Raw genomic sequence first — 16016 nt, 5'->3', positions numbered from 1 at the left:
ACCGTCTTTGTCTTTAATCACATTCATTCTTTTACAATTTAACTAGTGGAATCTCTTCATGTCCTTTCTCATGAAGCCATTCTGCATAAACACTCTCCACAGGTGGCAGCTCGCTGCTGCTCACCAGAGACTGAAGTTTTAGAAAGGGTCAGAAAAGAGCTACAGAAGAAGCATATGACAGGTTCACATTCTGTGAGCAGACATTAATTTGCTGTCATTGCTAAATTCCCACTTTAAATTTGAAACTTCTGGAGGAATGTAGTACTGACTTCTAGCTTAAAGGATGGGCTTTGTTGGGCTATTAACTCAAGTCCAGCCTAAAGCACACACCTCACTTAGTCATTAGAGCTAAGTGACAGCAGTGGATGTAACACTCATGTTATGTTCTAAGGTACTTTTGAGGCTCTCTGTGATGAAAGGTGCTGCATGCATGTTATGTGGTTACCTGGGCCTGTTTGCTGTACCTTTCCCCATAGTTACCTGGTCCAGGGCTAGTTCTTGGAGAGGAGGTGATGCTTCACACCTTTCCAGTGCCTGATTTTCTTGGACCGCTTTGTTTTTTCTGGTTTCTACCACAGTGCATTCTTAGCATTGATTCTGTTCTCATTTTGCTGTGCCCTTTGTTGGTGAGTGGGTTTTGTTTTGTTTTGCTGCCTGCTTGTTGGCAGTGGATCCCGTGTGTGGTGTTTAAGTTCAAACCCAGTGTGATGGTTCCTACCTATTCATTCCTGACTTTCTCCTTACCTGATACTGTGCCTTTTTTTGCCTACTTCATGAGTAGATTGTGCTCTTCAGTGTTCTGTGTCTGTCTGTGCATATAAATAGCCAATTCTATTTAAATTTGCTCTGTTTCATAGAGCTTATGGCTTTTCAGTTCTTTCCTGGCATCTTTCCATAAGTAGAGAGGCTAGTGAACTTCCTTCAGCATATCAGGGTTTTCAGTTTAAACCTGGCTGATTTCCTCTCTGTCCATTCTGTTTGCTGCTTGCTGCCTTCTTCCTCCAGAAATGAGCTGTGACACCACTTCAACCTGGGAAAATCAGTTATGCCTTGTTTTTTTTGCCTGTAACATGTAGAAATATGAGAGGACTGTAATGCTGCAGAGGTTTGTGTTCTTCTCTCCAGAGGGATTTTAAAAACAAAAAAAGGTGGGGAGGGCAACTGGTGTTTAAGGAACAAATGTTGAATTATGCAGTGTTGCTGTTGACACTATTACATCCTCACGCTGCTGTTAACTGTAGGCAGTTAATTCAGCAGTTTGCTGTGGATGTTCATGGATCTGCAGTGTGAGGCTGGCTACTCGCTTTGGAAGCCTTAACTCACTGCCCTGCTGGAAATAATGGCTTCAGAGCTGAATTGTCTTTATATACACTGTTGATCTCGAATTTATACAAGCAAGCAGCACAGGCCTGACTGTACAACACAGAGCGCCTTTCATCTTGAAATCTCAAACTGCTTTTTGAATGTGAATCTAGCAGGAAAAAAAAGGCAAGACACAGACCCAAGGCTTTTGCCTACTGTTACACATTAAGTCACAACCACGCTTTGAAAACTCCCAAGTCCTGGCTTTTTGTTGGCTAAAGTACTGTGGCATACAGTGACCTTTATGGTTACATGAGGAAGTGTATGAAATCTGAGACACATTATTTCAAACTCCTGTTTCAGGAACAGAGAAATGTTTGCTAAAGGAGAGATGACCACCAGTCACAACCTCCAGCTGAGCATTAACACAACTGCTATCTATGTAAACTAATGTCAGTGTAGGTGGAATATATAGTTTGAGTACCTTCATTACACGAAGGGTTAATGCTGGAAAGTACCACCAGGCTGCTTCTACTTACTTGGCTTGTTTCCTGCAATCCAGATTCATGGACTTGTGTAAAAATAATTGGTTTTGTGCTTGTCTTCCTGTTAGTCATTAAAGCTCAGTAAGTAACGTTAAAGCACTCAAAGTGCCAGTAATAGAGGATATCATGCTTAGCAGGCTGGCTTTTCATTCTCTGGGCAGTAAAACTATTTGCAGTGTCTTGGTAAAAATTCTTACAGAATATTTGTTTCCCCCATAAACTCAAGCAGGAAATGTGCATGTATTGAATCAGGAAGCAAAGTCAATGTGTGATTATACACAGTAGATCACAGCTAAAATAATGTATGCAGAGTATCAACAGCAAGCTCATTGTATGTTGCAAGTCTTCTGCTGGGGGATACAGTGAGGGGTTGTAACTGTTTGCAGATAAGCCAGGAGTGGAAAGAATTGCAGTTGGTTGAACTGTTGCTCAGTTCTGCTTGGCAAACAAGAATGTTGCTGAGGTAGAACTGTTCTGGAGGGTTAGAGGAGTGCCACAGGTTAATAAACACAATTATCCCTCCTGACTTAATTCGAGAAACAAAGACAAAACAAAACCCTGCACACTGCGCATCCATAGGGCTATTAAGATCTGCCGTATCTACATAGGACAGAAGATAAGATTATTGGACTGACTACTAGTCCTCTGCGGGGAAACAAGACTTCTATTCCTCAGTGGATCTACGTGTGCATCGGAGATACCTATAAGACACAAAAAGAAGACTTTGTAACAAGGTTAGTTAGAGTGCAATCTACCTGCGGAGTTGCAAACGGAGGGCAGACAGATGCGGCATTGCCAGTTGCTCAGGGAGCCCCGTGGCCATCGCTGTGCTGTGTCTGAGCACGGTGCTGGCTGTGCTGCTGCAGGTGAAACTCAGTAGCAGTGTTTGTAGGCAGCTGCCCTTGTTTCTGTGCGGAGCTTCCCCCTCCCTCTGGTGATGTATGAAAAGCAGCGGAGCTGGGGTGATGCTTCTCTCCTGAAGCTTAATTTCTGCTTTGTCTTCTGATGTACACGCCAGTCTAGGTGGTAATGCTGTTTAACTATTTCAGAGTGTTCAGTCTGTACGCTCCTGGTTTGGGGATGGATTTATATGCACCTGTACGTGTTTATTTTAATTGCCCAGGCAGCAGGGAGTAATCGGAAAAACAAGCATGAATGTTGTTCTGTGCGGTGACATCTGAGAGGTGGTTCTTCTTGGATATTTTTCTCTCTGAGGTGCCTTTACGAAGGGTTGACTGTTATGACGTGCAGTGCTATGGGAACAATTGGTACTTTATTCAATTTGCAAACACAGAATTTACAGACGAGGCACACAGCTCTGCTACGGAACGTTTTTCTTACTATGGAAATACTTTCCTTCTGGCTTCCTTCCTTCCTTGGAGGTGACTAAAGATGCGTTTCTCAGCAGGTAGAGAGCTCCTCAATGCCAGCCAGCTTTTAACTGACGATGAAGCTGTGGGCTCGTTCCCATTCTGCTGTTCCTTTGCCTTTAGAAAACGGTGCTTTTCATGTACCGTCCAAACTGTGTCAAAATTGAGAATAAATAATGCAGACGTGCACACAGCTGCTGTGATGCACTGTCTGGTAACGTTAATTTCAGTTGTTACTGTGATCTCTGCCTTCAGAGCTAGCTGCGCTTAATACAGTTTGTTTCCTGAATGTTTGATTGCTTGGGGTTGCTGATTTATTTTTAACTGGGCAAAATAATGCACTTATGCATTGACCCCACGCATCACCAATTAAAGCTGGAGATGAAAAAGAACCTTATAACAAGTAAGGAAGCCCACTGCCATGTCTGTGCTGCCCGCAGTCGCTGCATTCCAGCAGCCAGCTGTGCTGCTGCCTCTGTCAGCTCTGTCCTTCCCTGCACCCCCCAACCTGTGCTGTCCCCTCTGACGCTTTGTGGTACCCTGTCCCTTCCAGGATGGTAGTTTGAAGACTATTTCTATAACTTTGAGTATTATTACTGTTATATAGAATATAATTGTCGGATTTTATTTTTAATGCAATGTATCTCACGTGTGCAATGTTTGTTTTTACTTTGAAATCCATGGTCAATGTCTTCTTTCATGGCAGAAAAGAGGGGATCTGATGATAAAAAAAGTAGTGTGAAGTCCAGTAGTCGAGAAAAACAGAGTGAAGACACAAATACAGACTCGAAGGAGAGTGATACTAAGAATGAGGTCAATGGGACCAGTGAAGACATTAAATCTGAAGGTGACACTCAGTCCAATTAAAACTGATCTGATATGACCTCAGATCAGACCAGAGGTAAGTGCATTATTTCAAACTTTGATTAGGGCTTTTTGTTACTGTTTAACAGTGCAGCGTAAGTATGCACAGATGAAGATGGAACTAAGCCAAGTAAGAAGACATACTAAAGCACCTTCTGAAGGAAAAGACAGTGTAGTCCTGCAAAACATTTTGAGGTACATTGTTTTGTCTCAGCTATTTTGTAGCAGACTCGTGCCCCCTTAGTGTGCCTCTTTGGGACTTATTGTAATTTAGTCACCATAGAAAAATTAATGATCTTTTTTTTAATTTTTAGGGATTTTGTTATCGTTTTTAAAAAAAGTTGAACTGTTTTTGTATTTAAGTCCATATTGTGTTGGTACATCAGCAGAAACTTTTGCTTTAATGCTTAATATTTGAGGCACATGTTGGACTATTTTGTTTTTATATAAACTGCTAGTATTTCTTTGTCAAGGATGTTTCTAGTTTTTTTTTTTTTTTGCTTTATTGCCTTGCATTCTAATGCAGTTTGTTCTGTAACTCGAGAGCCAGTAGCATTGGATTGATGGAAGTGTAGGGTTTATGAATTATTGCAGCTGACTACCATACCTCACACAGCGTTGGTGTTGTGAGCGGCCCATGAAAAGCCAAATTAAAAATCAAGGATTCAGTCAAACTAAGCAGGTACTCATGCCAGGTACTCCTTTCTCTACCCACATCCATGTTTGAATGCTGTTGCCTGTAATCTTTAAGCTTACTGTTGTGTTTTTGATTTTCAAGATAGTGAGAAGGACTTCTCGTGTATTGTGTGAATTCTGTAAATCTGATGTTAACAGAACGGGATTTTCTTCCAACTGTGTGTAGGGATGCAGTGGTGCCCAGAATTAGATATCTATAAAGAGTTAAAAATGCAATAAACACTACATAATAATCGCCTTGTTACTTTCAATGCAATTCAAGTCTTTAAGAGGTATGTGCTTAATATTTCCTACTGCGTAGGAGTGTTTGCAATCAGCCGTAGCACAGTGAGGTGGAATGGCTGACGCCACATTTCTAAGGCAAATAGAAATACAAAGTTGGATGCCAGAAAGCTATTACGGTGTTTGTGGCGAGAATGTATGCTGAAAAACTATTTGTTGGAAATCAAATGGCTAAATGTTAGGAGATGCAGATACTTGGAAGCTTTTCCCCAACTCCTGACATAGTTCTCTTCTATGTGAGGCTTCTTTAAGTTGTATTCCTGAAATAAGGAACTAACAGTGGAGAGTACGGCTGATAAATGAGTTTCTTGCAACAGAAGCTGTTAGTACAGCTTGGCTATCTGTGCTCAAAAACCTTGAACGTGTTGCTGGTCATTAAACCATTAATGCTCCGTTATTGCTTTCAAAGCCAATATTGTTCAGTGTTGATGTGTCCGTAGAGTTAAGATGACAGCAAACAGCTGGGCCAGCATAGAGCTGGTGAACGCAGTGCTCTTTGCGTTGTCTAACGGTCTGCTCTCCCAACATTTTGCATTATAGGACTGCTACGTGAAGAGTCTGCGAAGATGGTGGAAGACAGCTTAACGTGAAGATCTGCTTTAAAATGAGGTGACAGAAAGCTGTAGTGGCGTAGAAAAATATAAGTTGAGTTAGAGGTTTTGTTTTTTTTTATTTTATAAAATTAAATTCAGGACTGGTGTTCCCTCCCAGAGCCCAGAAAGAAAGATAGATGTGTTGATAGCAGTCCTGCTACTGGCAGTATAAGTCCTGGATCCTTTTTTTTTTTTTTTTTTTTCTTTAAGACTTTTTAAGATAAGAAACCACCATAACCTGAACACATGGCTTGCTCAGTGTTTAATTGCAAGTTTTCATTCTTGGACTTTAAAACACAAAAATAAATGTTTAGTATTTGTGTGGATCGAACTAAAACCAATCCCATTTTTACAACTAAGGTATTCCTAGCTTCTTGATATATGAGAAATGGAAATAAAATATCTTTGAATTTCTGTTACAAATTTGATGGTCTCTGTCATTAACGTTTAGTATTAAATAAGTTTCTCTTTCCTAATAAATCTGCTCGTGTCTTCAAGCTTAGTCCCGTAATTTGGATGTTGGGTTGTTCTGTGGTTTAGCACCTGACACACCTTGTGTTTCTTGTTGTAAAAACACACTGCTATGGGATTTTCTTTTTGTTGTTCTTCTTGAAATGGGGATGAAACAACAAATTGATTGTGCCCTCCCCCAGGGAAGCAGCCCAGCTCCACGGAGCTCAGTTCGGTGTGAGTTTGTAGCACCAACAAGGGTCATTGGGAAGAAGAATAGTAACTTCTGTGGTTTGTTTCAGTTGTTACTAACAAGTTTATTGTTCAAAGAAAGCAGAACAAAATAACCCTGCCGTAGTGCGCCTCTGGGCTCATCAAACTGCATCAAACATAGAAAAATATTTCTCTGAATGCATAGACTTCTTGTTACAGTCAGATGTCGATTAGAGTTTTAACAGTTATTGTGGAAACCAGAGCAAAGAAAGCTTTTTTAAGACCAGCTGCTCCTACAGCTAAATGTCCAGTAATGAGCAGAGGCAGTCATCACAGTGACATCCTAAATATGGGAGCTGAGGGAAGATAAATACACATAGTGCAGGTTTGGAGCAGTTATTGCACACCAGCTGAGCTAGTCTGCAAGCTGTCTCAAAGAGGTAAACATGTAATCACTATGGTAATAACGCCTTTCCTGTCCTACCCTAAGAACAAAGTGGGAGCCCAGGTTAGGAATTCCTATTTCATAGTGTGTCTGTAGCTTACCGGGAATTGGGTCTGGGCTTTAGGTCCTGGGTAAAGGAATATTCAGTGCATTGGTAGCGATAGGGAGCAGGGGGGGAAAGATGGTAATTGATTGGGTCCACTAAGCAGGAGTTTTAAGCCCAAGTGACTTAATGGAAAGCCTGAACACAAGAGCCTCAGGTGGCTCTTCAGTGCTTTTCTCTGAAATGTGCTTTTACCATCTGCCCCCATGGGGTGACCCTCCAAGGACACAGCACTGCACTGCAGAGTGCTGCTGGGAGCCAACATGGGCACAGGCTGAAGGCAGCAGGGCCTGGATCACAGCAGACAGGGGCAAGGAAAGGCTTCACTGCATACACTGCTGCCTCCTGATTGTCATTGCCATGACTCCTGCTTGGTTCAAGGACTGGGAATACTCTGCATCATTTCTTTGCTGCCCTCAGTTGCTACATATGATTTTAAAAATGAACTGCACTGGAAGCATGAGATCTTGGTGAACAAATGAGGTACCCTGAATTATCTGAATAGAGGATCAAGTAAAAAAATAAAAGCAAAGGGGAATAATAAATACCAAAGATAAACTATTAGTTAAAATATTAGCCCTAACAATAACTTAAGGTCTCACAGATGCTCATTCACTGCCTCTAGAAGGCAGCAGTGTATCCGCTGTGGTCCCAGGCTCAGGGTGCAGCTGGCACTCAGTAGGTCAGCTTGGAGGCTCTGCTGTTGTAGCACGGTCTGTCAGTCAAAGCTGATGCAGCATTTCTGAAGGGAGAGCTGTCGCTTTTCACAAGAACCAACTCCAGCTCTTGGAAGTCCCGCAGCCGGGCAACGTCCTTGTCCTTACAAAGAGAACAGCATTGTCCCTCAGCACAGCTGTACCTGGTACGTGCTCATGGTAGGTAAGGAAAGTAAAAACTAGAACTTGGGGAAGTTCAGACAGGATGAGGAAAAAACATGATGGACAAAAGCAGCCCTACTGATACACTCTCAAAGCATGGCTTTGTTCCCTAGAACCTTGTTATTTGACCGTGTTGATGTAACTGAACTAAGAGTTGGGACCAAATACACAGAATTCTCCTTGGGCTGTATGAAATCCTTGTTTGTTAATGGCTTCTTTGTGAATTCTGCAAATGCACATTTCTGGTATTTCTTCCCCTGATTTTTCTCCTTAAACAAACAAATACTGAAGCCCTGCATGGCAGCCATGTTAGCAGTGCTGAAATAATAATAATGGCCTACTTGGACAGGAATGTTTTCAGTGAGGGCTGGTCCATTATCCTCCCCAGTTTGTGAGCTTACATCACTTTGTTTTTAACTCATCACACTTTGCTGGTTTCTTACAGGAATATCACCTTCATGGTGCCTGCACAGCACTGTCCGGTCAGTCCCCCACTCCAGCTCCTACCTTTCTCAGCACCGTGTTTGGTAGCTTCCTGATCCTCTCTACGTGTTGGGGATTAACGCCCAGCTCACAGCAGCTCACTCTGAGCAGATCTTGGTACGTCAGCTCCTGTCTGTCCAGTTCAATCTCAATGAAGTCGTCGTCTCTGAGGTTCTGCACTCTCACCTTAAGCACAAGTTCTGCTTTAAAACAACAACAACAGATTAATTTATTTCCCCATCGACAGAAGGAAACTAAGCTACAAGTTCAGGTACTACAATCATCTTTTGAGCTCAGGTTGCACAATGCGGTGCCTGTTCCCTCACTGCGCTGAAGGGAGGCGTTCATTCAGAGCAGCTGCAGCTGCAGGGCGGATGCTGGCAGTGCTGCAGTCTGACCCACCCCGTGCTCCCTTCTATGCTGTGCTGTGTAACACAGTCTGAGGCGTCCAGCAGTGGAGGCACAGAGCCTGCAAAGCATGACTGTGTTGGAGATGCAGTGTAACTGCTGTTCTTAGGAGAGAGGAAAGAAAAAGTTCTGTGTATCATCTGGGGATTTCTGGCCAAAGAAATCAACGTCTCCACCTCTGTTCAACGCTGTGAAACTGGAACCTTAACTTCACCAGTAACAAAAACACAGAACAGAGCAACAGAAGGATGAAAATTACCCCTCGTTACCTTGCATGTGATAAGGGAAAGGTCCAGTAAGGAAGAAGGGCTGAAATGCAGGCGCAGCCCCAGGCGCTGGGCAGCTGCTCAGTGGCATGGCCTGGCTGGGGGGTGCTGAGACACACAGAGCAGGGCTGTGTGCGGGGGGCTGCCAGGAGCTGCTCTGCACCCCCAGCTCTGAGCGCTCTGAGGCTGATGGTGCAGCCGATGTGATGGGCAGCTGTGCTGCAGCATCTGGAGCAGGAAGGCCGTCCTCAGTGCAGCACGGTGTGGGCGTGCACACAGCTTCAACATGAGCTGCTGGAGAACGAGGACTGATTTCACCATGGGAAGCTGGAGAGATGGGAGCGCTTTCATCCAGAGATTCTGCTGAGCTGTGAGCAGGGCTTCCATCTGTACAGCTGTGTGGGGATGGTGGGGCGGACACAGAGCTGGCAGCAGCTGGTGGGGTCACATCGCTCACTGCCTGACAGTCCTCCTCTTCTGTGACTGAAGTTCAGCAACGGGGCGTGGGGGATAAGAGAGAAAAGCCACTGTGTTACCGAATGCACCTCTGTCATTGTGAATAGAGTTGTCCTGTTAAAGACACAGCACAGCCCGAGGTAAATAAAGCCGAGAACCGGGCTGGTACCTGCCAGGATCCTGCGGATGTTCTCCCTGCCCGTCAGCTGCTCGGCCAGCTGCCCCGCTCCCGTCCTGATGCTCCGATCCGCGCCCGCGTCCAGCAGCAGCGCCACCACGGGCGCGTGGCTCCGCTTGCAGGCCCAGTGCAGGCAGGTCCTGCGGGGGGACCCGGCTCCGTCAGAGCTCACGGCACCGCGGGGCCCTCCCGGCTCCGGCCGTTCTCCGCTCCTACGGTTCTAACCAGCCCCGGAGCCGTGATACTCTCCGTGTCGCGGCCCACCCCGCAGCCCGGCCCCCAGCCCACAGTCCCCGCTCGGTTCCTCACCAGCCGTCGATCTCGTTACGGGAGTTGACGTCCGCCCCCGCCTCCAGCAGCCGCCGCACCTCCTCCTCGTCCCCGAGCGCCGCCGCCTCCCTCAGCCGCTCCTGCAGCTCCTGCAGCTCCTGCAGCTCGCTCGTTCCGCCGCTCATCGCCTCCCCCGGCCGCGCGGCTCCGCCCGCGGTTCCCGTCACGGGGTCTCGTCGTTACCGCGGCTCCCGGCCGCTCCGCCGGGTCCCGCCGCCCCCATCTCCGCCGCCGCCATTTTGTGCCGGGCCGTCCCGTTACCGTCCCGTTACCGCCCCGTGTGCAGCTCCCGCTCGTTGCCGTTCCATCGCCGTGCTCCCGTTCGGCCTCACAGCCCCTCGCACAGCGCGGCAGCTCCCGGCCATCCCTATGGATAAACCCATCCCTACGGACAGACACGGCGCTGCTCCGTGCACCGCCAGGGGGCAGAGCGGCCCCGCTCCGCGCTCCGTCCCGCCGGGCTGTCGGTTACACAACCGCAGGGGCGGCCTCGGCCCCCAGCAGCACAACGAGCCCTGAGCCACAGCACGAGCCCGAGGGAGCCGTGCCCGGCCCTTCGGCTGCCACCCATGGGTGCTCAGCGCCTGCGTCCAGCAGCACTCAGCCTTTGGAATCAATGGGAGCAGCAGAAGGCGCAGCAATGCCACGCAGAGCTGAGATGGGACCTCTCACAGCAGGGACCATCCACAGCACCGGGACAGTCCTTGTCCTCAGCAGTTTCCCAGATTTAATTGGCTCACTTGTAATATCTGCCTGTTTGCACGTTGCTGGATGGGACCGAGCTGCTGTAAGGGCTCTGTTCTCCTTTTTTGGTGAAACCACCATCTGCCAATTCAGTCTGAGCCCGTTTCTTCTTATTTTAAGGCCTGTGAAGTCTGAGTGGCCAAGTAGGAATTGATGCAGGCACCGCCAGTGGGATCGAGGGCAGCTCTCCTGCTCTTCCAGCACATCCTCTTCTTCCCTTGGCTGATGGACCCCTTCAGAACTAAAGCAGATGATGTATTATTCCAGTTGTTAATTTAACCTTGTTCCCATCTGCAGGACAAACAAATCACTCCTGAACAAACAAGGCAGAGCACTGGAAGCTGGGGGGGGGGGTGTGGTACATCAGCTCAGGGACTTGAGGATAAGGAGCCTGGTAGATTTTGATAACAACTGGAGATTGTTCAGTGGATTAGTGGCTAAAGCCAGTTTGGCTTGGAGCGGTGACGAGCCTGAGCTGCGGTGTGTGGATCCCAAAGTCTGCCCTGGGGTTGGGCCCAGAGCCCCCCATGAGCCGGGCAGCTGAGGGGGGCCCTGTCTTTTCCCTGTGCATTGTGCTGAATTCCCCCCTGCCCAGACCCGCAGCCCCTCACCTGCTCTCCCAAGCCGTGGAAGTGGCCCCTGTGGGGCACACGGGGCTCCTGCTCATCATCCTGCCCGGGCAGCTGGAGCCTAAAGGTTCCTGTGCGTCTGCTCCCATTTCATTGCTGGTGGCCTGTGGAGGAAACCCACACGCTGTTAGCAAGGCTGTTAGCTGTGGTTCACCTGCACAGATACATACAGCACTAAGGATTTCACTAAAGCAAGGCCTAGACTTGTTTCTGTGGGGCTGAGGTTCTGTCAGGGGATCCCGACCCAATGCAGAAGACCAGAGCGAGGCCTGGATTCCCCTTCAGTTGCATTTTAACCATCACAGCAGAAACCAACGACACGAATTATAACCATTCTCTCTCAGGAGCTGTGCCCCATGTGCTCCTTGCAGCGCTGAGATGCAGCCAGCTGAAGCTACACATCAATTAGAAACTCTCCATTGACTTGGATGGGCTTTCTACCAGCCGCTATTCAATTCCACAGAGTAATTAGCAAAGCTGTAACTAAAGAGGTCTCCATGGAGATTGACAGCATCACCTCTCAGCTGGTACGTTCTCTGCCTCCTATTCTAAATTTGTTCTCTCTGTCTTCCTGGCCCTAATCCATAAGGTTTGCTAAATCTTCCAACGTTTGTGATACATCAAAGCAGCGGAGAGAAGGGCAAAGGCAACGGGGAGAGGGCAGAGAAGGAAATAACCCGGTGCTTTAAGGAGAGGAACAGAAACTGCTCAGACACACACAGCCAGAGTTTTGAGAATGGGATTAGGCAGAGCAGCACCTCTGCCTGCCTGTCACTCGCAAATTCTTGCTAATACTTTAGGAGCTTATTGGAGGTCAGCACCAAACACCCAAACAGACTAATCTGTATTATAGACGCATAATCAAAGTCACAAGGTTTTACATAATATATATTGGTGACACAAGAAGTGTTTGTTCGCATAATTTTGTCATCAAGATTAGTGCCTGTGAAAGCCCCTACTGTGCACTAACCTGGTTTTCTATGGCCACCCCATTGGTATGCAGCCATTCCTCAAAGAAATCGGAAGGTGCTGAGAAAGTGCAAACCAAGCTGTGTGCTCTGAAGCAGCAGCATTAGGGGATGGCAGAGCCAGGAGTGGGCTGCAGGTGGGTAACGGTCCCACATCAACAAATGGGGTCAGCTTTAACAATGAATTTGTTTGTGGAAGTGTTCAAAAGTTCACAGTCTGTTTTTCCCACTGCACACACAGAGCTGTGTTAGCAGAAGTGATGTAAAGGTTTTGCATGCACACCGGTCAGCTCGTTGTCCTGCCTGAGGCACACAGAGCAAAGCCAAGGTCCTGTGAGGGTGCCCCAGATCCTCCCACCCCACTGCAGGCAGCCCGGCCAGAGCTCACCCCTGTGAACTGAAGCGCCCCACAAGGAATCCCATCACCCTGAATGTCCCCACAGCCAGAGCTGTGCCAGCAGGATGCCTGCAGTGCAGATCTGCACTCAGGAGGGTCGAGCTGTCCTCTGGGCTTGCAGCAGCCCAACACTTTGCTCCCATGTGAAGCCAGGGCTGAACTCACCCCTGAAAGCTGCTATGTGCAGCGGAGCTCTGAGCTGCCTTTCAGTCGAAAACAACCAAGCTCTGGGTGGATCCTTGAGTGCTGCAACTCATCAGGCCCCGCTGTGCTGCTGGGGGACTCCATGTGCCACACACAGGACAGGATTAAAAGGAGAATGTGCACTGAAATCAGAATGAACAGCAATGAAAAAAGCCACAAAATACAGACAAGCATCCTGGCAGCAGGGCAGGCAGGAGCCCCACATTGAAGACCTATGGAAGCTGAGCACCACAGCTCGGCAGGCAGCCCCTGCCAGCTCTGCTGTGTGCCCAGACCCACACCCTGTTTGGAGCAGGTCTGCATTTGGTCACTGCTGGGTGTTTCCAGCAGTGGTGTCAGTGGCACAGAGCAGATTGATGAGCTGCAGCCTTCACCTGGTTTGGGCTCCACAGCGTGCCATGGAGCTGATGGTGAAGGGACACACAGAGCAGCTCAGTATTAAGGGCTGCTGAGATCCCCAGCTCTGGGTGTGGAGCTGCTCCAGGCACAGCCTGCACCAAGTGACACCCAGCAGTGAGGGTGCAGAGCCAGGCAAGAGCTCAACAGCCAAAGTCATTTTTGTCCTAATTTAGATTTAAATTCTAAAAAGACAAAATCGACTGTGAGGATTTCGTGGTATTTGCAGAGATGGAAATAGTTCCATTCTGTGAACATTAGTTATTGTTTAGAGCTGAGTTTTGGAAACCAAACCCTCAGAGGAGATCTGGCACCTCCAGGTTATCCATAGGGGCTCCCAGGCCCAGCAAAGGCCCCAGGCTGCTGCAGGTCTGGCTTTTCAAGGGGGAAACATGGGAGCTGGGGGCTTAAATTAAAGTACAGCAGCACTTGCACAGAAGGTTAAAAATGTGCTGCCTGCATAAGTTGACTCACATCACAAACAAAAGCAACCAGACTCTTCTACATTAAATTAGGGTTTTGAAAAGCAAACAGTGCCCGTGGGGTTGGAAGCACAGTCTCAGGCTGCAGCCTTTGGTGGCTGCTTCTGTGTGATTCTCAGCAAGCAGCTTCCTCCGGGCTTTGAATTCCTTAAAATAAATAAGGAAGGTTGAATTAGGGTCATTTGCAGACTGAAGTGGGTCTGCACAATGGGTTTAATGATATTCATTAGCCTCCTACAGCAGTACACGAGGAACTAAATTAACTCACGTTCCTGAAAGGATGTTCCATGCGCTGGTGAAAGATGAGCAGAGCCTACACCAGGCCTCTGCTGGCACTTGTATCCTGAGTCTGCATTCAAATGGAGCTGGAAGCAAGAAAATCTGAAAACCACCACTGAAATGCTGTAACATGAGGGAAAAAGAACAGCAATAAAGAGTGGCACAATCCTAAGCTACAGCAAATGAAAACAAGCCCCAATACAGCAACCAAAGATACAGAAACAAAGGAAGAAAAACTGCTTACCTCTGAAAGGACTCAGGCACACAGGGATCTCTAACAGATCCACTTCTCCCCCTCCTTCCTTTACCTTCACTGCCAGTCCTTAAATGAGGGCTGGGAAGGGGTGGATCCTGGCTCCATCCATTCTAGTCAATCAGGTTCATTGCAAGCACCTGAGCTCCCCTGGGTTGGCCCTGCTAACAACCAAAGTATCTGTGAGGACCATATGCAGAACAGCAGTGCTGCAAAACTGGTGATGATTCTGTTTGCACCCTTTGCCAGAGTGTCCTCAGGTGCTTGTTATCCAGACTAACCATCCTGATGTAAGGCAGGATAGATGCATCCCCAACATTTGCTCTTTGCAGTCTTTACATCCCAAAGATGTCAGCTGAATTGACCATGGGATTGAGGCATTGCCTCTGAAAGAGAGACAGGCAGGTGGAAAGTAGGCTCCTGCACCAAGCTTTCCATGTATCTCACTGATAATGGGTTGGTTCTCCTCCTCTGTCCCCTCTTTGCCTCTTGCTGTGCAGTTTCAGACAGAACAAACCTAGCAATAATGAACCATCATCAAACTGGCAATTGCTTCCTGCCCAGCTTACGTTAGCAGAGAAAGAGAAAGCAAATGATGATTAGTCGTATGTCTGCACTCAGAGATAAAACCCCTGAGCAGAAGCCATCTGCCGAGGCATAAAATAATGATTCTGGCACCGGCCTCATCTGAGAGCAAAGCCATCAGCTCTCACCAATACAACGCAGCGCAGGCCTGATGCTGAGCTCTAGCAGGTGGCCCATAACCCTCTAATAAACTCCCTGACATTATTGATTTTTCCCCCAAACGGAGCCTTTTTGTCTAACTACATTAACTTCTGCTTACTGAGCATCTGTGTGCTGGGCAGGACACACACCCAGAGCAGCTCATTGCAGTGAGCAATCACTGCTCTGAATGTGCCCCATGCCTGGCCCTGCCCTGCCCACAGTTATCTGCTCACGTGGCTGATTTCCAAAGGCAGAAGCAGCACCTGTGGGCAATCACAGGGAATGCCGACAAAAATCTTAACTATTGGGAATGTGAAATATGCTCCCATCGCTGATTACGTGTACAGATCGCCCCACAAATAGGTTCCAGGCACACCAGTGCATCCCTTCAGCCCAAATATACCTCTGGAGCTCTTGGTGCCTCTGAGGACACACCTGTGAAGCTGATGCTCCTGCAGCCCATTCCCCATTGCAGCTGAAGCCACGAAGCCGTGGGGGCTCCTGGTGGCCCATCACAGTGTGTGAGCTGCCAGGCAGCAGCGCTGAGTGCTGGCTGGGCCTGGAGAGGGGCCGCTGTGTTTGTGTGTGTCGTGTTTGTGTTGGCAAAGCGGGCTCCGAGTGGCTGCCAGCCCAGGCAGCACGAGAGGGCGAATTCGCAAGGGCCCCTTCGCCATGACGGAGATCAATGGGAGAAGGGAGGCTGAGCATTGCAGGGTGGCAGCTCCTGCCAACAGCCCTTCCACAATAATGCCAGCAAATCCATCTGCCGCCCGCCTGGCAGCTCCAGGTGAGGGCTGCTCGATTTGCCTAATAAACACCATCGGCAGCTTGCTGTTCCTTTCAAAGCAGTTTAAAAAGCAACACCACATCCATCCTTTCTCCTGTTTCCCTCCTCAGATGGAAGGGGCCTAAGCAATGTTGGATCTGCGCTTGGCACAGTGGAGAGGGGCAAGGACATGCCATTGGAGCTTGGGAAGGGTGAGAAAAAAGGCAAAGAAATTATCATCAATGAAAGCAGCGGCAGTTAGTTCAATTGTAGATCATAGCTCTAACCAGGAGGGATTTCAAGGCTGTGG

General features: G+C 47.9%; 2 protein-coding genes and 2 long non-coding RNA genes across 17 annotated transcripts in view; 2 read left to right on the top strand and 2 right to left on the bottom strand.

Moving 5' to 3' along the window:
* LOC107322356 overlaps positions 1-1487 on the top strand; it is a 7366-nt gene extending 5879 nt beyond the window's left edge. Inside the window, exon 2 of the long non-coding RNA XR_001558911.2 lies at positions 103-1487. This is a non-coding gene — a long non-coding RNA (uncharacterized LOC107322356). The remainder of the gene's footprint in view (positions 1-102) is intronic.
* The window catches only part of LUC7L3 (LUC7 like 3 pre-mRNA splicing factor), a 17383-nt gene extending 11234 nt beyond the window's left edge, over positions 1-6149 (top strand). For 2 of the 10 annotated variants that reach the window (XM_015880299.2, XM_015880300.2), the window contains exons 10-11: positions 3924-4064; positions 4171-6149. In XM_015880299.2, coding sequence (XP_015735785.1) covers positions 3924-4064; positions 4171-4325 — 296 coding nt within the window. In that variant the 3' untranslated portion in view covers positions 4326-6149. Of the gene's footprint in view, positions 1-2455; positions 2582-3923 lie in introns of those variants that run through there. The other 8 variants (XM_015880302.2, XM_015880301.2, XM_015880309.2 and 5 more) reach the window with 8 other exon arrangements.
* LOC107322355 (ankyrin repeat domain-containing protein 40-like) lies at positions 5836-10343 on the bottom strand. 2 transcript variants are annotated; one of them, XM_032448222.1, is made up of 5 exons: positions 9842-10343; positions 9524-9672; positions 8902-9381; positions 8249-8427; positions 5836-7682 (listed from the first exon to the last, which is right to left on the bottom strand). In XM_032448222.1, exons 1-5 carry the CDS (start codon positions 9985-9987, stop codon positions 7539-7541), a joined length of 1098 nt encoding a protein of 365 aa, XP_032304113.1. In that variant the 5' UTR covers positions 9988-10343; the 3' UTR covers positions 5836-7538. The 2 variants fall into 2 exon arrangements, with proteins under 2 accessions (XP_032304113.1, XP_015735800.1); XM_015880314.2 differs by having other exon boundaries at positions 8249-8424.
* Positions 10344-10358: 15 nt separating this feature from the next.
* On the bottom strand, positions 10359-14936 carry LOC116654202. Of its 4 annotated transcripts, none has more exons than XR_004309204.1 (6): positions 14206-14936; positions 13951-14084; positions 13675-13829; positions 12766-12926; positions 11218-11339; positions 10359-10897 (listed from the first exon to the last, which is right to left on the bottom strand). It is a non-coding gene; the product is annotated as an uncharacterized LOC116654202 (long non-coding RNA). The 4 variants fall into 4 exon arrangements; XR_004309203.1 differs by having other exon boundaries at positions 10359-10847; XR_004309206.1 differs by having other exon boundaries at positions 10359-10847; positions 13951-14047.
* Positions 14937-16016: the final 1080 nt, after the last annotated feature.

The sequence above is a fragment of the Coturnix japonica genome, chromosome 18 (assembly GCF_001577835.2).
Source record: "Coturnix japonica isolate 7356 chromosome 18, Coturnix japonica 2.1, whole genome shotgun sequence".
Lineage (NCBI taxonomy): Eukaryota > Metazoa > Chordata > Aves > Galliformes > Phasianidae > Coturnix > Coturnix japonica.
Note: the sequence above shows the minus strand (reverse complement) of the source record. Positions and strands in the feature narration are given on the sequence as shown.